This window comes from Canis lupus, chromosome 26, assembly GCF_003254725.2.
Source record: "Canis lupus dingo isolate Sandy chromosome 26, ASM325472v2, whole genome shotgun sequence".
Lineage (NCBI taxonomy): Eukaryota > Metazoa > Chordata > Mammalia > Carnivora > Canidae > Canis > Canis lupus.
In genome coordinates this window covers 29,677,114-29,698,874 of record NC_064268.1, presented here as the reverse complement: position 1 = coordinate 29,698,874, position 21,761 = coordinate 29,677,114, and the positions used below count along the sequence as shown (strand labels likewise).

General features: G+C 49.9%; 2 protein-coding genes across 3 annotated transcripts; one reads left to right on the top strand and one right to left on the bottom strand.

Annotated features, from left to right (window-relative positions):
* Nucleotides 1-272: 272 nt before the first annotated feature.
* LOC112677006 (tubulin alpha-3 chain-like) lies at nt 273-11,986 on the top strand. Its single transcript, XM_025474909.3, has 5 exons — nt 273-428; nt 7,952-8,174; nt 9,067-9,215; nt 9,533-10,213; nt 11,598-11,986. Exons 1-5 carry the CDS (start codon nt 426-428, stop codon nt 11,892-11,894), a joined length of 1,353 nt encoding a protein of 450 aa, XP_025330694.1. The 5' UTR covers nt 273-425; the 3' UTR covers nt 11,895-11,986.
* A 1,573-nt stretch (nt 11,987-13,559) lies between these two features.
* Nucleotides 13,560-20,748, bottom strand: MZT2B (mitotic spindle organizing protein 2B). 2 transcript variants are annotated; one of them, XM_049101898.1, is made up of 4 exons: nt 20,518-20,748; nt 20,170-20,318; nt 19,068-19,247; nt 13,560-13,820 (listed from the first exon to the last, which is right to left on the bottom strand). In XM_049101898.1, exons 1-4 carry the CDS (start codon nt 20,679-20,681, stop codon nt 13,663-13,665), a joined length of 651 nt encoding a protein of 216 aa, XP_048957855.1. In that variant the 5' UTR covers nt 20,682-20,748; the 3' UTR covers nt 13,560-13,662. The 2 variants fall into 2 exon arrangements, with proteins under 2 accessions (XP_048957855.1, XP_025330702.1); XM_025474917.3 differs by lacking the exon at nt 19,068-19,247 and having other exon boundaries at nt 20,518-20,738.
* Nucleotides 20,749-21,761: the final 1,013 nt, after the last annotated feature.

Below are 21,761 nucleotides of genomic sequence, written 5' to 3'. Positions count from 1 at the left end.
TTACAGATGAACATGTAGGGCTCGGGGCGGGGTGGGGGGGAGGTGTAAGCTGTTACTGCAAGGCCTCCACCCCTCATTAGGGACGCCCTGCGGCCACCGCTCCACGGCTGCTCGGTGGCATGAGCCCCGCGGGTTCCCGCCAACGTTGCAAGCGACACTCAGCCACTGCGTTCCCGCCACCAGGTCGCGGCTTCCCGCCCAAAGTGACGACCAATCAAAAGCGACCTCGCCGGTCAAGAAAATGGCCAATCACGCTTGAGGTTCCTGCCTGGAACCCGCCCCCCCCAAGCGGTCGGAACCAATAGCATTCGCTCGAGCAGCGAGCCAATCAGGATGCGGAGCGTGGCGTGGCCTGCAAGCAGTTGGGCGCGTGGCGTGGCACAGAGAGGAAGTGGAGCCCGGCGTGCGACCAGGAGGCAAACACCATGGTATGGCGGGTGGCCTCGGGCGGGGGCGGGGGGCAGGCCCAAATGGCAGTGGGGCGCGGGGGGGGGGGCTAACGCGGCAGCTCCGGGACGCTTGTGTCACCTGGGAGTGGCACCCGCAGCGCTGGCCCTTCCCGACTCTTTCTTCCTGGAGCAACCCAAGTGCTGCACTCGAGTTCTCCGACTTGTGTCTCCTACTTGTGGGCTCACGAGGGGGCACGGGTAGGCAGTATTACAGCGTCCTGAAATAAGAATGGTAGAAAACACTAGATGCTGAAAAATCTTGCTTCCTCTGTTAAATGGGGTATTTATTTATTTATTTAGGTTGGTTTATACTTAGAATTTTCTTAGAGCAAAACCAAGCAAACAGGAACAGACTTGCTCATATTCCCCTTCTTGCGCCAGAAAAAGCACACAGTGCACACTCTTGCACTTTGTTTTTGCATTGCACAAAAAAATCCAGTGCCCTCCATATCGCCGTACAAAGATCTTCATTGTTTACGGCTGCATAGTATTCGAGTGTGTGGCTGTAGATTATACAACCTGTTCGGGGTCCCTGGATGCTTGGACTTTTATCCCAGTCTTTTGTACATGGAGCTGCGATGAGTAATCTGCACGTGCTGTTTCTTGTTTCTTTTTTTTTTTTTTTTATGAGTAATCTGTGCATGTGCTGTTTCTTGTTTCTTTTTTTTTTTTATTTTTTTTAAAATTTATTTATGATAGTCACAGAGAGAGAGAGAGGCAGAGACACAGGCAGAGGGAGAAGCAGGCTCCATGCACCGGGAGCCCGAAGTGGGATTTGATCCCGGGTCTCCAGGATTGCGCCCTGGGCCAAAGGCAGGCTCCAAACCGCTGCGCCACCCAGGGATCCCTGTTTCTTGTTTCTTACCTAATGTAGGTGTGCATGCGGTGCCAGGAGTGCATGGCTGTGGTTTTGTAGATCTTGCCAGATTCTCTTCCATTGGCAATACACGAGAATTCGTGTCCTCCCACAGCAGGCTAGGCTTCTGTCTTTCCCTTTTTTAAATATTTATTTATTCATGAGAGACACACACACACACAGAGACAGGAGAAGCAGGCTCCATGCAGGGAGCCCTGCTGCGGGACTCAATCCTGGATCCTGGTATCACACCCTGACCCGAAGGCAGATACCCAACTGCTGAGCCACCCAGGCAGCCCACAGGCTTCTGTCTTTAATTCATGCATTTTTATATCCTCATTCATAGATTTACTATGTAGTTGTTAACACATTAATAGTTTACACATCAGTTGAACCCAGCCAACACCTGTGTCATTATGCATTTCCAAATAATGTGCTTATTTGGAAGACAAATAAGCAGTGCCCAAGAAGGACAGCCTTAGGTGGAGAGCCACCAAAACAGTCCTCCAACAGGAGTTCATGTGGTCCAGTTCAAGTGTCACTTAACTGAGGCTGAGAGCTCATCCTGTTTCCTCTCCTGATTACTGTGGTAGCTTCCGAACTTTATATATGTGTGTGTCTGTGTATAACCATATATACAAACTATATCATAATTTACTATATAATAATTCATACTGACCTCTGCATTCTCCCTTTGTAAAAGTTGTTTTGAGGCTTCTCTTATCAGTCATTGCACAGCGTGAAATCAAGCTGCTCAAATGAATTACTTGTAGAAGTGAATTATTTTAAGTATAAAGGAAAGCTATCTTCTGTTACCAGACAGGTAAAAGAAAGCGTTAAGATTAGGAGATAATTTGTGCATTTCATTATTTTCAGGAGCTTTTTTTTTTTTTTTTAGCTAAGGCTTCATCTTAAGAAATAAAAACACCTTCATACCTTCATTAATACTTTCAGAGAGCTATTCCACCATTGTTGTTTGATACGATAGAGTCTTCTTAAGTTGAAATGCCTAAAATTTGATTTTTAAAGTTCATAGTAATTGAACCAACTAAATTAGGAAACTTCCGGGGAGGGAGAGGTGGTGACAAGTTGTTGTGAATATAACCTAAAAGAACTTAACATTGATATTCTCTGAGAAAATATTGGCTGTCCTAGGTACTTTGTTAGAAGGGTTTGTGTCTGAAGATGAATTTAGTAGAGGGTCATCTGGGTGGCTCAGTTGCAAACGTCTGCCTTTGGCTCAGGTCATGATCCTAGAGTCCTAGGATCAAGCCCCATGTCGGTATCCCCGCACAGTGGGATATGTGCAGGTACATGCTCTCTGTCTCTCAAATAAATAAATAAATAAAATCTTAAAAAGAATTTAATGGGAATCCCAGCATCAGAAATTAGGTTTAAAATCCTACTTTGGGGATGCCTGGGTGGCTTAGCAGTTGAGCATCTGCCTTTTACTTGGGGCAGGAACCCAGGGTCCGGATTGAGTCCCGACATCGGGTGCCCTGTGGGGAGCCTGCTTCTCTCTCTGCCTCTCTCTGTGTCTCTCATGAATAAATAAATCTTAAAAAAAATAAAATCCTACTTTGTGCATCCCTGAGCCTCATCACCAAGTTTAGTATCTTCTGGAGAATTTGTCCCTGCCTCTAAAGGCAATTTTTTTTTTTTTTTTTTTTTTTTTTTTTTGGGCTCAGTGTTGCAGTTTGGTTGGAATCAGAATTAGACCATCAGCTGTGATTTAGGCCCTTGTAGTAAAACAAGACCAGAAGCCGAGTTTGGGGGCTTCAGAGCTTCAATTCTAAAGATTAGGAGATGACAGTGCTAGGTTAGGAAATTAGAAACAACTTGAAATTGTTTGAGATTTCTGAACTGTAATGTGATCATAATTAGATGATAGGAAAATAATACCCATAGTTAAAATGATCTGGGCTTGTTGTCAGGAGTGCTGGGGGTGGAGGCAGCTGAGGGTTTTGGCCTTGCTGTTCAGGGGTGTGGTAATGGTGATTGGTGGCAGGAGCATGGCTGCTCAGGGCTCTGGGGTCCACTCTCCCCTCCCACTACAGACCAAACTCTTACTGGAATTATTTGGAATTTATTTAGACTTGTCTTATGGTTGACAGAGAATGTGGTCTACTTGGCAAATGTTTCCTGTGCGTATAAGAATGTGTATCCTGCTGTGTGGATTGGAGTATTTTCTAATGTAATTTAGATCGGTATTGTTGATAGTGTTGTCCAGGTCTTCTCTACCCTGACTGATGTCTATCTAGTTGAATCAGTTATTGAGAGAATGTCGAAGTCTTTGATTGTGGATTGTCTGTTCACCTTTCAGTTCTGTTTTTCTTTGTATATTTTGAAGTTCTGTATCAAGAAGCTGTGGTTCTAATAGTACGTAACCATTATGGATTACTATGCTTTTCCTGTTGAATTGGTCCCTTTATCATTATGAAATGACCCTCTTTCTTTAGTAAAATTCTTTGCTTTGAAAGCCACAGTGTTGGTCCTGGGCTTTGCTATCCCTGCTGTCCACCACCAGGCTGAGTGCCTTGTTCACCTGGGCTCCCTGTGAGCAATGTGCTGTCAGCCAGGTGTGACCCAGGCTGCCTCCTCACCAGGGAGAATGCTGAGAACGTAGAGACTGTAAGTTCCCACTAGTACACTCAGCAGTGGGATGGAGCCCACTGGTGCTCTTGGAGAAGTGGGAGATGAGTGGCAGAGTGGAAGGTTCCAGACTCGCCACCTTGTCCCTGTATGCCTGAGCGATGTCACTGCCCTGCTGTGTGCCTGTGCACTCCTCCCAGCCCTGCTGCCCAGCCTCATCCAGGGTGGTATTTCCTTTTAACTTGCTTGGAGAGAGGGACACCTGGATGGCTCAGCCTGTTCAGCGTCTGCCTTCAGCTCGGGTCATGATCTTGCGCTCTTGGGATGGAGCCCCACATCAGGCTCTGCTGTCAGGGAGTCTACTTCTGCCTCTGTGCTCTCTCTCTCTCTCAAATAAATAAAATCTTTAAAATAAATAAATAAACTTGCTTGGAGGAACACCTGGAAGCTTGCCTGTCCCATCCATCCCAGCTCCCTTCTTCTAGGCCAAGGTCAGTCTATGCTAATAGCAAGCAGTGTCAGCATAAAATAAAATGAAATAAAAACTGTACTGTTCATCTAGCCCCTCTAGCTTGCCTTTGGTTTAGGCTTAGCATGGTATATATTTTCAATACTTTACTTTCTAACCCATCTTTGGGCTTCCTATAGTTGGTTTATAGTTAGGTCTTGCTTTTTCTCTGACAATCTGCCTGTTAATTAGATATTTACATTTAATTTGTAACGATGTTTACTGTGATTATTGGTAGGGTTGGGTATAAATCGACCACGTTGCTGCTTGTTTTCTGTTTATCTCCTGTTTGTTCCCTCTTTCCTCTCTTTTCCTGCCTCTTTTGGATTATTTTTATGATTCCATGTTATCTTTTTTTATTACTTTTGTGACTGTACCTCTTCATTTTATTTTTTTTGTGGTTGTTTTGGGGATTATAGAGCACATCCTCAGTCTGTCGCAGTCTGCTTTCAAGTGATATTATACTACGTCCCAGCAAAATACTTACATTTTTCCTCCTTGGCCTCTGTGCTACTATTGGTCATATTTTAGTTTTTTTAAAGATTTTATTTATTTATTCATGAGAGACACTGAGAGAGAGGGGCAGGGATACAGGCAGAGGGAGAAGCAGGCTCCACACAGGAATCCCGACGTGGGACTCAATCCCAGGACTCCAGGATCACGCCTTGGGCCATAGGCAGGCACTAAACCACTAAGCCTCCCAGGCATCCCATATTTTAATTTTATATGAGCTATAAACCCCACAATAAATCATTGTTTTTGCTTTAATGTTCAATTATATTTTTAAAATACAATAAAAAGTCTTTTATGTTTGCCCACATGTTTAGCAGTTTTGGAGTTGTTTATTGCTTTGTGTAGTTCGAATTTTCCATCTAGTATTTTCCTTCTCTAGTTAATTCTTTTAACATTTCTTATAATAGTGATCTGCTGATTATTCATTCCCTCAGTTTTTGAATGGTGAAGTATTTTTCCTCTCTCTCTGTCTCTCTTAGTTTCATTGAGCTGTCAGGGTCATAAAATAAAAACAAAGTGTATAGTTTGACAAGGTTTAACAGTTATGTATTTTTTAACTCAGTCAAATTTGATCTATTGTTGTGTTGTAATTACTGACCGGTTAGTATTTCTGTAAAGTTTTTATTTTAGAAAACTGACAATTACATGGTTAAACTTCTCAATGCAATAAAATCCAAAGTATTTATTTATTTTTAAAGATTTTATTTATTTATTTGACAGGGAGAGAGAGCATAAGCAGGGGGACCAGCAGGCAGAGGAAGAAGCAAGGAGCCCAGTGTGGGGCTTGATCCCAGAACCCTGGGATCATGATCTGAGCCAAAGGCAGATGCTTAACCAACTGAGCCACCCAGGCGTCCACAGACAAAATATTGTATTTTATTTTTTAAAAAGATTTTACTTATTTTTTCATGAGAGACACAGAGAGAGAGGCAGAGACACAGACACAGAGAGAGAAGCAGGCTCCATGCTGGGAGCCCGATGCAGGACTCGATCCCAGGAGTCTGGGATCACGCCCTTGAGCTGAAGGCAGGCACCAAACCGCCGAGCCACCCAGGGATCCCCTGAGACAAAATATTTTATAACAAGTCTTTCAATACACTGATCTTTCAGCAATGCAGAGGCTCTCCCTATGTTCTTATTTTTTTTTTTTAAGATTTAACATTTATTAACATTGATAATCCACAAAACCACCACCTCAATAAAGATAATAAAACTCTCATTACCCCCAAAAGTTTCCTCCTACCCCTTTGAAAATCCTCCCTCTTGCCATTCCTGCCCCACTACTAATCTACTTAAATGTATTTCTAGAATTTTATATATATGGAATCATTGAGTTCATTTATTGCTGTTTGAATTCCACCTCATACTATAATTGTTTTGAGATTCAACCACTTGTTGCTGAATATCACCTTTTTTTGTGATAAAATAAATACACATGGCACCAAATTTACCGTTTTAACTACTTAAGTATAATTCGGTCACATTAAGTATATTCATATGTTCTGTGTCACCGCTTCTATTCTAGAACTTTTCTATCATCCTTACATCTTTTCCTCTGTGATACATAATTAGCTATTAATTCTATCCAGTGTATTTTGCATTTCAGGTATTCTTTTTTATCATTAGCAGTTTGATTTAGGTCTTTTTTATATCTCTCATTTTCTTCTCTACCTTCCTGGGATATGGATAGGTATGTAACAACTATTTTAATGTCCTTGTCTACTAGTTCTGTCATCTCTGTCACTTATGGGTCAGTTTGTATTGATTATTTTTTCTTTTCATGTGGTCATATATTCTGTGTATGTGTGTGTGCGTGTGTGCGCGGGCACGTGCTTATACCTGGTAAGTTTAGATTGACATTAAAAGTGAGCCTTTAGTGTAGGTCTCATTTGGTCCAACTACTAAAGGGAGGGCTCCCCTTAGTGCTTTGTGACTAAGGAGGCCTTTCCCTCAAGACGCCTGTGAGCTCAAGAGTCCCTCACACATGGGTGCTGAGTGCTACTCCACTGTGGACTCAAGTGGGACTCTTTGCTGACATCCACAGAGCTCTTTCTGTGCAACTCTCTCCCCTCCACTATTAGCGACATGGTTTCTAGATACCTTAGCCTCCTTGAACACTGAATTCTCTCTCAACCTGGGGAGATCCCTGGGCATTGGGTTTCTGCCCCTTCCCCCAAATGTAGCCTGGAAACTCCCCAGCACATTGTCTGGGGGCAATGCTAAGGCTTACATTGTCTGAATCACTGTCTTGTATTGCCTGTTGTCCAATGACTATAAAGTGTTATTTCATATATTTTGTCTGATTTTCTTTTTTTTTAAATTTATTTATTATTATTATTTTTTTAATTTACGATAGTCACACAGAGAGAGAGAGAGAGAGAGAGGCAGAGACACAGGCAGAGGGAGAAGCAGGCTCCATGCACCGGGAGCCCGACGTGGGATTCGATCCCGGGTCTCCAGGATCGCGCCCTGGGCCAAAGGCAGGCGCCAAACCGCTGCGCCACCCAGGGATCCCCCCTTGTCTGATTTTCTAAGCCATTGTTTACCAGTTTTTTTTTTTTTTTTTAATTTTTTTTTTTAATTTTATTTATTTATGATAGTCACATAGAGAGAGAGAGAGAGAGGCAGAGACATAGGCAGAGGGAGAAGCAGGCTCCATGCACCGGGAGCCCGACGTGGGACTCGATCCCGGGTCTCCAGGATCGCACCCTGGGCCAAAGGCAGGCGCCAAACCGCTGTGCCACCCAGGGATCCCTGTTTACCAGTTTTTAACATTGCTTATGGCTTGGAAGACTAATTTGCCATGGTTCTATTACTATTCATAGTTTAAGTGTATGTCTATCTATGTTATATAGATAAGTGTTCAGATATAAATATCATTGAAAGCTCATGAGATATAATGTCTGAGGAGATCTTAAGACAACAAAATATTTTAGAAAGACTAACTTAAGATGTTTGGTTTCATTTGCATGCTATATAGTGTTGATTGCCTTGAAGACAAGGGGGTCTCAATGCTTCTGTTCTGGTCCCCAGCGCGAGTGCATCTCTGTCCATGTGGGGCAGGCAGGTGTCCAGATCGGCAATGCCTGCTGGGAACTGTACTGCCTTGAACATGGAATTCAGCCTGATGGTCAAATGCCAAGTGACAAAACCATCGGCGGTGGGGATGACTCGTTCAACACGTTCTTCAGCGAGACTGGGGCTGGCAAGCATGTGCCCAGAGCAGTGTTTGTGGACCTGGAACCCACCGTGGTCGGTAGGTCCTGGGGCACTTGGCGGCTTTGCTGGGAGAGTGGGGGAGCCTCCCTGAAGCCCCATCCATGTCCCCTGTGCTCCTTCGAATCCTTCTACAGAAAGGATGGGACGTACAAGTGTATGCCCGTGGCTGTGTTAGGTGAGAAACCACGGGGTTAGTGCTTAAAGTGTCCTTGACACCGAGGCTCCTAATTTAGGAGAACCTAAAGTACAGACCAAAGATGGGCTGGGACTAGATTCACTCGTGGCCGCCTCAGAGCCAGGCGGGTGGCTATGTAGACCCCACCTGCAGGGTGCCGAGTCACCGGCCCCGCCCTGACTCTGCACACATCTGATGCAGGTGCACAAGAGTCTTGACCTGCATCTTAGACATAGAAGGTAACTAGAGAAGATTCGTTGGGATCCTGCAGATTAGAAGCCTGAGGTGGTTCCCAGGGAGAGCTACAAAGAGAGAGCACTTTCAGTGGCCACCCAGGAGAAGACAATGTCACCCTGAAGTGTGAGGCGCAGGCCACATAGGGTGCCCCAATGGGACTTCCTGGCAAAGTGCTGCTGACGTGGTGACTGTCCAGGATGTAAGGGATTTTTTAGTTAGACTCTTGGATGTAGCTCCAGATCTGAAGAAATAATTTCATGGGTGAGGGTGTGAGTGGTTTCCCTTCTTTGGGAACCAGTCAGATTGGACTTGGTATCTCCAGCTGATGTGACCTACTAGAGCCATAGATTGCAGCTGTGGTCTGCATGTTGCACAGACATTTTCTATGAGACCCTGATGCTGCTGCCCCCCAAGGAACAGCATGTGCTTGGTAGATCCAAAGGGTCCCCGAATCTATCCCCCTTGGCGAGTTAACAACAGGCCTTGAAGACCCACTGCCCACGTGTCCTCTTTGCAGATGAAGTGCGCACGGGGACCTACAGGCAGCTCTTCCACCCAGAGCAGCTGATCACCGGGAAGGAGGATGCAGCCAATAATTACGCCAGAGGCCATTACACCATCGGCAAGGAGATCGTCGACCTGGTCCTGGACCGGATCCGGAAACTGGTAAGAGGGCGCTAAGGAAGCTTCTTGTGGGTGTTGCCCTGGACAGGAGGGTGGGCAGGAGATGACTTTGACAAAACCCCAGGCCAGAATCTCGAGTCCACATCTTCCTTCGCATGTGGCTTCAGTGCCTCCTCCATCACCCATCCGTCTTAACATCTGCCCCGCTCTTTGCTTCTGAGCATCACGCGGGTGCCCTGTGGACGGTTTGAATGCGTGGTGTCCTGCAGAGGGAAAGAGAAGTGACTGTGGGTCATCGGAGGCTGGTGGTGCGGCTCCTTCCCCGGCGGCACTGACTCTCGGTCTGTGATTTCTCTCAGGCGGATCTGTGCACAGGGCTGCAGGGCTTCCTCATCTTCCACAGTTTCGGGGGCGGCACCGGCTCTGGGTTTGCATCTCTGCTCATGGAGCGGCTGTCGGTGGACTACGGCAAGAAGTCCAAGCTGGAATTTGCCATCTACCCGGCTCCCCAGGTGTCCACGGCCGTGGTGGAGCCCTACAACTCCATCCTGACCACCCACACCACCCTGGAGCATTCCGACTGTGCCTTCATGGTGGACAACGAGGCCATCTACGACATATGTCGGCGCAACCTGGATATCGAGCGGCCCACGTACACCAACCTCAATCGTCTGATCGGGCAGATCGTGTCCTCCATCACAGCCTCCCTGCGATTCGATGGGGCCCTGAACGTCGACTTGACGGAATTCCAGACCAACCTGGTCCCGTACCCCCGCATCCACTTCCCCCTGGCCACCTATGCCCCGGTCATCTCAGCCGAGAAGGCCTACCACGAGCAGCTGTCCGTGGCCGAGATCACCAATGCCTGCTTCGAGCCGGCCAACCAGATGGTCAAGTGTGACCCTCGGCACGGCAAGTACATGGCCTGCTGCATGTTGTACAGGGGGGACGTGGTCCCGAAAGATGTCAACGCGGCCATCGCCACCATCAAGACCAAGCGCACCATCCAGTTTGTGGATTGGTGCCCGACTGGATTTAAGGTAGGACTGGGTGATGATGTGAGGTTTCCCCCGTCAGGGGCAGCCGACCAAGTACAGAAGGCCTTTTGTGGAGAATACCTCTGATCCATGGCAGCCAGCCCCTGGTCATCTGAGCCCGGGTGATAATTTATTCAGTGGGGCCTTTTGAACTTCCTTCCTTAGTTATCACACTGTATACATGTGATGAGAATTTTTTTTAACTTCAAACAGGAAATTTTTAGAACCAATTTTTGTTTCCTCTTTTGGGTGGTTAATTTGTGTGGAAAATGTAGTTTGGGTTTAGAAATGCAGAAATTTTGGAAGCATTTTGAGAATTTAAGTGGATATTTTAAATTGGGGCATTAATACAAACATTGCTGTCGCTAAACACTTCATTCCACTGGCACATACAAGTTAAACCCAATCTAAATATCGCATGCAATATTTGATTTAGAGAAAAACTGTCATGTTTTTGGGAAAAAAATGATGCTATATTTATTTCTCTTTTGGTAAACTTAGCAATTCTGACCTGAGTTTGCCTCCAGCATAGTTTGTAGCCACCTTCCATTTGATACAGGATAGGAAACTTGATGTCACTTTGCAGCTTTATCCATAGTTTAAAAGTAAACCCTATCAAGGCTTTCCATCATAAAATTTCATGTGAACACAGCCACACCTGTTTACTGATGTGCTGTTGTGGCTGCTTTGTGCTACAAAGACTGAAGTAATTGTGACAGAGACCATGTGGCCCCGCCAGCCTAGAATACGTACTGTCTTGCCCTTGACGTTCTAAGTGACCCTGTGTATTGCTACCCAAACCTCTGTCCTCTGGTTTAGAAGTTTGGAATGCCTCTCCTTTGGTCTCAGCCCTGGATTATCACCCCCTTTCTTCTATTAGCACACCTAGGCCGCCTCCTGTTGCAGTGGTAGCAGCAGTCCTCAGACCTCTGACAGGAATCCTGTTGTCCTGGATTCACAGGCTAGCTCTCTCAATGGGAGACCGGGGTGGCAGGATGATCTCCCCTCATAATAAAACCATAGTGCTGTGACTCGAGCAGAAGAGGTTTCAGCTACAGCAATGAATCCTCGTCTGTAGAATCCTATGGAGAAAATGCCATCTAAGGCATACAAAGCATTATTCCTTTTTAGAAGAAACCATCCTGTTACCTGAGCACCTCACATGGCTCAGAGGCTGGGACACAGCCCTTCAGGCAGCTTGGAACCGAGCCAGGCTGGCTGGCCCCTTTTTCCCTGTTGTCCTTGTCTAGAAACCAGCACCCTGCTCGCCTGACACTTTGCCTGGCACAAAGAAGGCACTTGCAGGTCTCCTGTTTGCATGAAAGCACCCACCGTTTCTGGGTTTGACTGAAGCTTCACAGTCTGCCTTCTTCCTTTTCTCTGGCAGGTGGGCATCAACTACCAGCCCCCCACTGTCGTCCCTGGGGGTGACCTGGCCAAGGTGCAGCGGGCCGTGTGCATGCTGAGCAACACTACCGCCATCGCCGAGGCCTGGGCCCGCCTGGACCATAAGTTTGACCTCATGTATGCAAAGCGAGCCTTTGTGCACTGGTATGTGGGGGAAGGCATGGAGGAAGGGGAGTTCTCCGAGGCCCGGGAGGACCTGGCAGCCCTGGAGAAAGATTATGAAGAGGTGGGCGTGGATTCCGTGGAAGCAGAGGCTGAAGAAGGAGAAGAATACTGACCGGAGCGGAGCTGGCAACCATCTCTTTGTATCGCCCCCACTATAACATTACGAGATAGGTTTACCTATTAAAGTTTCTGTTTGAAGCATCATGTACCTTGTCCTGCACTTTGACATAATTCTGATCCAGATCCCTGTCTTTTCCAAGTGGATTTCCAGGGAGGAAAAAACAGGTTTCCTTTCAGAAAAAAAATTAAGCATGTCTGTATGTCTAGTTACCACATTAATCCTAGAAGAAGGCTTCAAAAGTCATGGCTGAGGGAATTAGGAAAAATGCTTTGGTTGTTCTTAAATCTTTCACTAGTTCTTGATGCTCCTTTGGAGAATGGAATTGTAACCTGGTTTGTTTTTCCAAATTGTGGAATGGCCACTTTGACTCAGTCTTGTGGAGGGTCCAGGGAGGCAGCCCTGCCCTAGTGCAAACTCTTACTAAGGCTCCATTTTCAGCAAGGCCTTTGTTTTGGGGGGCATTGTTTTAATTTTTTTTTTTTTTTTTTAGATTATTTGCCAGTGCAAGCAAGTGAGCAGGAGTAGTGGGGAGGAGCAAAGGGGAAGAATACTAAATGGGAGCAGGGCTGGCATGCGTTCCTCTCCGCCTCCCCCCTCTGCTACCCTGCAGCACAGCTGGTCTCCAGTTATTTACAATCAAAGTTTCTATATGAAACCTTTCTATTGTGATGCGCAGCTGGGACACACTCCTGTGCCTGCTGGGATAGGTAGGACCCCAAAGCCTGCCGGGTCATGTGGAAGGCTGTCCCAGACTATACTGTAGAAGCAGGGAAACAATTTCCAAACACAGATTTCAAAACAAAAAAAATTTCTAGATTCTAGGTAAACTGAGTTAGATGTTCAGTTGGGTTTGTCATTTTTCAGGCTTTTCTGTTGACAGCACATGGTGACTAATGTGTAAGTCAGGAACTGGAGTTTGAACATTGGAAGGGGGTTGTTGACAAGTCCCTAATACTGTGGGCGAAGTATGTAGGGTCGAGGACATTATTAGGTGGAAAGGAGTCTTACTGAATTCTGCATGGCATTCACAGCCCACAGAGTGAGCTCTAGGTTACAACACACATCATCTTTGATTTCATTGTGCACATAACCTATATGACATCATTCTACCTCCATGCTCACACCCTTGCAGATGAGCACCCTGGGAACAGTCTCAGCAAAAGCACTACCCCTTTCCCTTTAGCAAAACGTGGTGTTGTCGGTTTATAAAAGATCTGGTAATACAGTTGACCCTTGAACATGAGTTTGAAGGGTGCAGGTATGTGGGTTTTTTACAGTATAAATATCTTTTCCTTATGATTTTTTTCTAGCTTATGTTAAGAATACAATATATAATACATACATAAAATATGTTAATCAACTGTTTATTGATAAGCCTTCCTGTTAACAGTAGGCTATTGGTAGGAAAGCTTTGGGAAGTCAAAAGTTACATTAATTTTTCAACTATGCAGGGGATTGGTGCCCCTAATCCTTGTGTTGTTCAAGGGCCAACTGTACAGATACGGTCTTTCCAACCTGAAAGTCAGGTACAGGAAGGTGAAATCACTTAAGTCACTTAGTTCAACTGTAGCACAGCGAGGCCCACCATGCAGAACTGATTCTAAATCTGTGTCTTAATATATTCAAAAGGTGATAGCAAGCAGCTTGGATGGACCCTCGGTTTCCCACAAAGCTTTATTACCAACTGTGGAACCCCATGTAGCCTCCATTAGGAGGCTGCCAAAGCCCACAGCTGGGCCACATGAAAAGTCTGCCCATGTCAGGTGCTGCTCCGAGTAGGGCTCTTCCCCGGCCCGCCCCCCTTCGGCAGCCTGGTAGCACTGGGTTGTCGGGGCATCCTTTGGCTGGATCCTTCCCGGCCACTGCGCTCTGCCAGTGCTGGGCCTCCACTCAGAGCCGCGCTGCCTTTGTTTCTCCCTGAGCAGACACAGAACACAATCATTAGGAACCAGGGCAAAATCCACAGTCATCACATCTACTGCATTGTGTTCCTTGCATATTATGTCTAGTACATCTCTGTCCAACCTTTCGGCCAGGAACCCTCTGTCAGCCTTAAGCTCTGAGGCTGAGGACTGCCTGGAAATGGCATATCCAAGAGAAGTCCTCAGCAGAGTGCAGGAGGCCCTCAAGCGTGTGTCCTAGGACAGAAGCAGTGCAAGGAGCAATAAGGAGAGTCCGAGAGGCCCATTTTGGGAAAGGTAAGCTCAGCTGGTGGACTCCAGCCCTGGAAAGTGTGACGACCCTGCTGACCACCAGCAGTGCTGGAAGGCTCACCAGCAGGCTGCTGCCTCCCTGCCTCCCCTAGCACTCCCCCTTCCAGATCACCCACAGCTGAACTGCTGGAGGCACATCCATCAAGAACAGAAGTCAGGAAAAAAAAAAAAAAAAGGAACAGAAGTCAGGCTTTTGGATTTGGACTTCGGCAGCTCCTTCTCACAGGCGTTTCTCTGCCTACCTCCGAAAGTATTTTTGCAAACATTTGGTGGTCAAGTCTCTCGCTCTCAAGTTCAACCCTGTGATTGAGTTCCTGTCAAGGCTTGACTGCTCAACGAGACTTGCCCTGACCACAAGTAGTTACATTCAGATGAAGGCCACTGGTGCAGATAGCCCTTGACTTAGAATTTACTTACCTTACCCTCTTTCTTTGAAGACAGGAAAGTCTGAAACCACACTTGGACCTCAGGGTGTTGACAGCATTCATAAGACTGAGAGGACACCACAGTGGACAAAAGATGCCCAGGGAGCAGGCTCGCCCACTGGGTCCCAGTCCCTCCCCATAGGCTTCCCTTGACCAGGGCTCTTCGCTGCTCCTGTCTGGCAGGGTCCACCCTGCAGACTCTGACTGAGGTATGTGTCCTGTGTTTGACCCTCAAGCTCAAGGTCAGTTCTTAGTCAAATAAATAGCCTGCCCTGGGGACTGGTAGGTTTTTGGAGAAAAGACACCATGAGGTTCCTTGGGGGGGATGTTTAAGACATTCCTGTTTTACTATCTGTCATCTGAACAAGGGGAGGCAACCGCACAAACAGTGTACTGCAGCCTCTGGCTTCTCCAGGTTGTTAGACTTGCTTTCCATTCTCTCTGGTACGACACTCCCCCCAAGATTCCTACAGAGTTTAGGACAGCCCTCCTTCAGAGCATTTCTGAACAGCTCCCCTCTACGGAACAGGGGGACTCTGCTGCTCAGTAGGCTGGGAAGGGTTAGAGTGGTGGCATGCTTGGGACTCAGATTTTCCCCTGCTTTGCCACCGTGGGCTTCACACTCAGTTGCTTGCAGACAGTGGATTCAACAAAGATGTAAGAACAGGTTACCCAGGGCTGAGGGCATGTGGTGGGGTGAGGTGGGCCAACTCAGCCTACCAGTGACTCACAGAAAAGACAGACACAAAGCAGAGAGGCGTCACCATACATTTCCTTTTTCCTACTACAAACGCTGATATTCTGGTTCCTACTGACTGGTCAGTGGGCAAGGACCCAGTCTCCTATGAGTGCATTAGGCCCACTGCCCTGCAGCTCGCCACAGGCTGGTGCCCACTCTGAGGCCATGTCCCTCTCCAGGCTGGCCTAACCCTGGGTACTTAGGTGCCCCACAAGCTCAGCTAGGGGCACCTCCTAAAGGACCTGGAAGCACAGCTCAAGCACAGCTCACCCACAGCAAATGGCAAGGGTGGGGGGGAATCTCAGATGTGGGCCTGAGTCTGCAGCTTTTCTTCAGCATGGCACACACCTGAATTTCCTCTCCCCCTCAGCATAGTGACCAGGGCCCTTCTGGAAGCTCAAGGATGAGAGAAAAGGAGAAAACAGCAAATAATGTTCATCTTTAACTTGTTGAGGCTGATAATCCCTTGAAATAAGACACCAATGTAACGTTGAGCCATAAAAGGCATAAGAAATTCATCTAAGAATGAAAGTAGACCATTTATACAGCTCTCTGCAATTCCTAGAACCTTCAGGAATCATGTGTTCTCACTGTTAGTGGGGAGACCCACTCAGACCTCATTTTAGACAGAGCTGGGGAGGTTAAGGAGAGTGAAACTTTGGTCTCAGGAGAATGGTGTGCAGGGCCTGTCAGTGGACAGATCTGCTCTGTTAAGCCTGACTCTGCCATGCACCCCTACACCTTACAAGGGACTTTCTGGAGCTGGTCCTATCTGCCCCAGCTCCCTGTGGTGGGGTAATTAGGGTCAGGTGGAATCTGGAGAGCAAGGCTGAGCCAAAGGTAGGAGGGGTGACATGTCCCCAGGCCCAATGCCTGAGGGGGCCTCAAACAGTTGAAGACGATCACTGAACGTTAAAAAGCCTGGCGTATTGTGTTATAAAGTTGGTGCTCCTCCTACTCCTAAAACCTGACTGCTCTGATGAAGCAAAACCCCAAATGCAACCCGAAACACACTCCCTACAGCTAGGGAGCTGGCCCACCATAGTGGGACCCACTGTGCCATTTACATCTGGTGTGACCCATGTGGTCCTGACTCCCTATCCCCTGTAAGCAATCCTGGCAGGGGTGGGGGGATCGAGGGTTGACAGCCTGAATGTGGGCTGCTGCTCCCATCCCGCATATGGTTCCCAGGAGCAGCCTTTCTCCTTCATGGTGGCAGTGCTCAAATGGGCCAGAGGGGCCGCTGAGGCCAAATATTAGTGACCAGGTGGACACTGGATGTGTGTCGTGTGAGGAAGGAAAAGAACAGGGTGGGTTGAAGCAGCACAGTGGGTGCCCCAACATCCTCAGGCTGGTTGGCAAGGTCTGATGGCCAGGGTGAGTATGCGGCCAGGACCATCCATCACTGCTACTGGACAGCCTGCCGCAAGGTCTAACCCATCAGCCAGTCTTGCTGCCCCTTCTGGCCTAGTACACTAGTACACAGGAGGAGCATAATCAGTGCTTCCAGAAAACATAACACATAGAATGACAAGGACTGATGTGCACCAGGGACATGCACACATGCATTTTTAGCTCTTAATGTAGCCTATGCTTCCTGGGAGGTGTGACCCCTCCTGCACATATACATATGCCTGGACTCAGTGTTTCAGGCAAGTGTCGTGATTGTTCTGAAGCAGCGCTGTCCAATAGATACACGATATGAGCCACATGTGTCCTTCATTTTCTAGTAGCCACGTAAAAAAGTAAAAAGAAACAAAATTAACTAAAATAATGTATTTTTAATTAACCCCAAATATGCGATATTACTATTTCAACATGTAATAGGTACAAAAATTACTTGTGAGGTATTCTCTTTTTGTGCCAGTTCTTAGGCATCTGGCCATCTGAGGTGTATTTAAACTTGCAGTGAGTCTCAGTCACACCAGCCCCAGGGGGCCCATGGCTTCCATATTGGACAACGCAGCTCTGTGTAAGGCTCACAGCTTCGGCACACCAAACTTCATCTTACACGTTCCGGAGGAGCATTTTTTTAAAGTATACAGTTTCCCTAAGCTTCAGCAGAGAACACTCAACTGAATTTTATTTTTCCTTAGGTGACCAGACCCTCACTAAGACAAGCATTTACCCCTCTGTGCTCTTAGGTCTTCTGCTTCTCCATTTTCTGCCTGAGTGAGCTTGTAAGTGAAAGTCCCCACAGCCCACCTGGATAGCCAGGGGACAAGAACCCAGATGACCCCTGTGCCTGCCTGCTGCAGCTTACCAGATCAAACACCTGAGTGGGGCTCCAGCCCCCAGTCTGCAGCAGCTTCACACCCCAATTCCATATGAAACCTAAGGCGAGGTAGCCCCAACAGCCCCAAACCCCATCATGATCCTAGGCTGCCACAGTCCCCCCAACTGATCACTGACATCTCTCCTCTTTCTCTACCCTAGGCCCTGCCCAAGGTCTGTGTGGACAGATTATGTGATATGTGGCCTCAGAGCTCTTGTCCTCTATTGCCTCTGCCTCTTGGCCACAGTGCACTCCTGGCATGGCCCCTCATGTGCTCTACCTCCCTTCAGTGCTTCCCCACCAACCTCCTTTCCAGGCTGCCCTCTGTCCCCATTGGGCATCTCCCCAGGGTCTCTATGTCTTCATATCCTGATCGCCGGCAGTAGACCCAAGGCCTAAACACTTGAGAAGTCCTCATGGGGCCCAGAACTCCATGCCACTCTTCTCTCCATGCTTGGGGCTTCCTCCCCACCTCTCTCAGAGCCCCTCTATGCCACTGCTCCCAGTGCCAAACCCACACTACCTCTTGATTCTCCACCCCACCCTCTCCTTTATCCCCCCTCCAAGCTCAGGCCTATTTCTACCAGGGGCCTGGGCCTGCATCTCTGGCTGGAGCCCACCCACTACCCCTACCTTGAAGGGCTGCAGGCCAACAGGACTCTGAGCCTGTTTCACTCTTGCTGCTCCTGCAAAGCCAGCTACACTGGCTTCCTCCTGTCTCTCACCATTGATTTATCTAACCATCTCCCTCACTGGAGGGAGAACCTGTCCATCTCACAACCCCTGAGTCCTCAGCACTGACAGCCAGCCTGGCACTCATGAGCAGCAACACCCCCCCTCAAATCAGAAGGGCTCCATTCCAGTTTCTCCCTCCTTCTGTCCACAGATTCCTCAACTCAGCTTTGTAGTCTACCCACCTCTACCCTGACCCGCCCCTTGGCCTTCTCTCTCCCCTCCCCCCAGCCTGAACTCCAGGTGGCACCTAGAACATCGAGGTGGGTGAGGTGGGGAGGGGCATGGAGAGCACATGGAGATCTCAGGCCCTCACACCCTCCTGGCTCTGGGCCTCCAGCCTCATCAGACCCGACAATACCTGGAAGGTACCCTTGGCTTAGGAGGCAGGCAGGAAAGGGCAATTACAGCTTATCCTCTAGGCTACCAGTCTTGGTGGGTGACTGCATCTAAGAGGCCAAAGTGTTTCTCATACCTAAGGCTTCACTCTCTACAGCAAAGTAAAGGCTTTCCCGCCCCTCTGCCTACTGTCCTCCTCTGGGGTGAGAGCACCTCCACAGAATACAGGGGGTGGTGGTCCCATTCTAGAAATATTGCAGGTTGTCTCTAATAAACTGAGGCATGAAATCCTGTCTCGGTCTCTAAGTTGTGTGGCAGGAATGGCCCATAAGGTCCTGCCCTTGCAGCTCCTCTAGAGGCTGCTCTTCCTTCTGGGGGCCACAGCAGTTTCCACAGAAACGAGAGAGCACCAACCCCCAGAGATAAACCAATAAACGCAACCTGCGAAAGGAGAGAACAGGCAGCAAGAGAACCGGAGGGAACCGGGGGGCCCTGGAGAGAGAGGCGAGTGCGTGGCAGCTGGGCCGTGGAGCAGAACTGGAGAGGCCGCAGGCCGCGGGGCCGAGGAAAAGGAGGGCCTTGCAGGGGGACTACGGTTCTTGGCAGAGAGAAAGGAGGCCTCTGGAGGTCAGAGAGAGACACAAAGAGAGTAGACAGAGCGTGGATCAGTAAGGAAGCCTGCGCTCCAGGGCCCAGGGCCTCTCAGGACAGGGGGCATAGGTACCCGGGGCCCTGGCACTCCCACCCACAGGGGCCCAGCCTGCCCCCAGCCCGAACACCAGCCCCTTCTCAGGATGTCTGTGAGTGCCTGAGGGCTCTGGCCAAGCATTCAGAGCATTTCTGAAACTGGGAGCAGATGCGACATACCAGGAGGATGCAGATGGAGCTCCACTGTGACACCTTCGTTAGTAGTGCCAGCTTATCCCCCAGTCCTGACTCTCAAGAGTGAGGAGGCCCCTCAAACTGAAGCCTAGTGCTGTGCCCACTCAGGCCTGTGTACCCTGCATCTAGGGCAGCCTGGGGCTGCCACGCTGACCCCTGTCCTGCAATCCGAGCAAGGAAGCTCGGCTGGCTACGTTCCTGAGCAGCACCTGGGCACAGGTGGCCCACAGGTGGAGAGGGCGCAGGAAGGCCTGTGCCTGCCCCACCCCCTGAGCGCTTCCAGGAGGCTTGTACACACCATGAGAACAGGAACCAACACCACCTTGCTCCTGTCTTTGTGGAACGAAAGCACTTCTACCCAGCGCGGCAGCCGCAATCCTAGATGAGCCCTAGCCCGCCTGGGCACCCTGGGCACCCATTTTGCATCCACCTGATCTGGATTCGCACACGGGCACTGTGAAGGGTAGCAACGAAGCCAAAGCTGGGGACTGGAAACCAAGAATGGAGCCCTTGGATGGTCCCTCCAGGTGCTGGGAGAAGACCCACAGTAGCGCCCTGCCGCTCAGGGCCAAGCCTGCCTCGTGTCCCGCGCTGCCCACTCCCTTCCCCCGCCACCCCCCGCCGAGCCACAGGGGCGGGGAGCGCGGGGCCCGGCTCTGACCTCGGGTCTCGGGCACGCTGGATGTGGGCAGAGACACGGCCGCGGGGTCCTGGGGCTCGCCCGCCAGCCTCTGGCCAGCACACATGGACTTGAGCATCTGGAAGACGGCGAGGGGCGCCACGTTCAGCTTCAGCAGGTCCACCAGGATCCTGGAGAGAACACAGGCGGTGGGCTGTGAGCCCTCCCCGCGCGGGCCTAGGACGGCCACCGCCCTCGGGTCCCCCAACTGCACTGCGGGCGCGCACAGGGGCCGGGAAGGGGCGGGGGGCGCTGCAGACCAGAGGCCGGGGCGGGGGCGGGGGCGGGGCGGGGCGGGGAGGACGACGCGCACCCCCCGCGCGGGCTCACTTGAACACGTCGGGGTCGATGGCGCCGCCCGCCGCCTGCGCCAGCTCGTACAGCTCCATCTCCTCAGCGCTCAGCACCTTCTTCCGCCGCAGCGCGAGCTTCTGCAGGGCCGCCTCCAGCCCCGGGGGCGCTCCGGGCCCGGGCCCTGCGCCCGGCGCCGCCATGTACCGGACCCCAGGGAGGCGCGCGCCGCGCCCGCCGCTCCGCCGCCGCCGCCGCCGCGCCCCGGCGCTCCCGCAGCGCCCCCTGCCGGCCCCGCCCGCCGTCCTCTCCCCGCCGCGCCCCGGCGCTCCCGCAGCGCCCCCTGCCGGCCCCGCCCGCAGTCCTCTCCCCGCCGCGCCCCGCTCCGCAGCTCCATCCGCAGACGTTTCCCTGCGGGGCGAGGAGGGGTAAAAGCAGGAAGATGCTCGTCTCTAGTCCGAAGGCTGAACGACAGCCTGCATAGCTTTGATAAAGATCAGATAAGGGCCGGTTGCTACATCCTCAAAGGTCTCCTGGCTGCCGGTACGTCTCACGGGTGGTCACTACCGAGCTGAATGATACGCACCAGAGAAACCTTGCGAAAGTAGTTTTAGAAGGAGAAATCCCAAGAAGACATTTGTGACCTAATAATCCCTGCACAGCCCCTCCGATAGAACCGCCAGCCTCATTCAGCACATGTGCAGCAGCTTCTGCCCACGGCTCCTCCTGTCCCTGTGCTACTTCGATGAACTTACTAAGTTGCACCAATAGTCTCAAGAATTCCTTCTCCGGGATCCCTGGGTGGCGCAGCGGTTTAGCGCCTGCATTTGGCCCAGGGCGTGATCCTGGAGACCCGAGATCGAATCCCACGTCGGGCTCCCGGTGCATGGAGCCTGCTTCTCCCTCTGCCTATGTCTCTGCCTCTCTCTCTCTCTCTCTCTGTGTGTGACTATCATAAATAAATAAAAATTAAAAAAAAAAAAAGAATTCCTTCTCCACGGTCGTCCTCAGTGATCCCACAACAGGGGTGTGTGTAGGGCGTGCGGGATCCTGTGGCACCGCGGAGACCCGTTTCTGGGCAAGCAGGGTCAGACGGCATTGGTCATTCTCCCTTGGGCAGCAGCACCCACGCAGTGCCTGGCATGTAGTAGGCGCTCGATAAATACCGGTCAGAAGAAAAGTCAGTCCTTGCGGGGTGTAATTATCCCGCGTCGTTTCCCCGATAGGGGGCGCGCCTCCAGGACCGTCTTGACAGCTTCTCTTTCCGCGCACGCGCGCTCCTT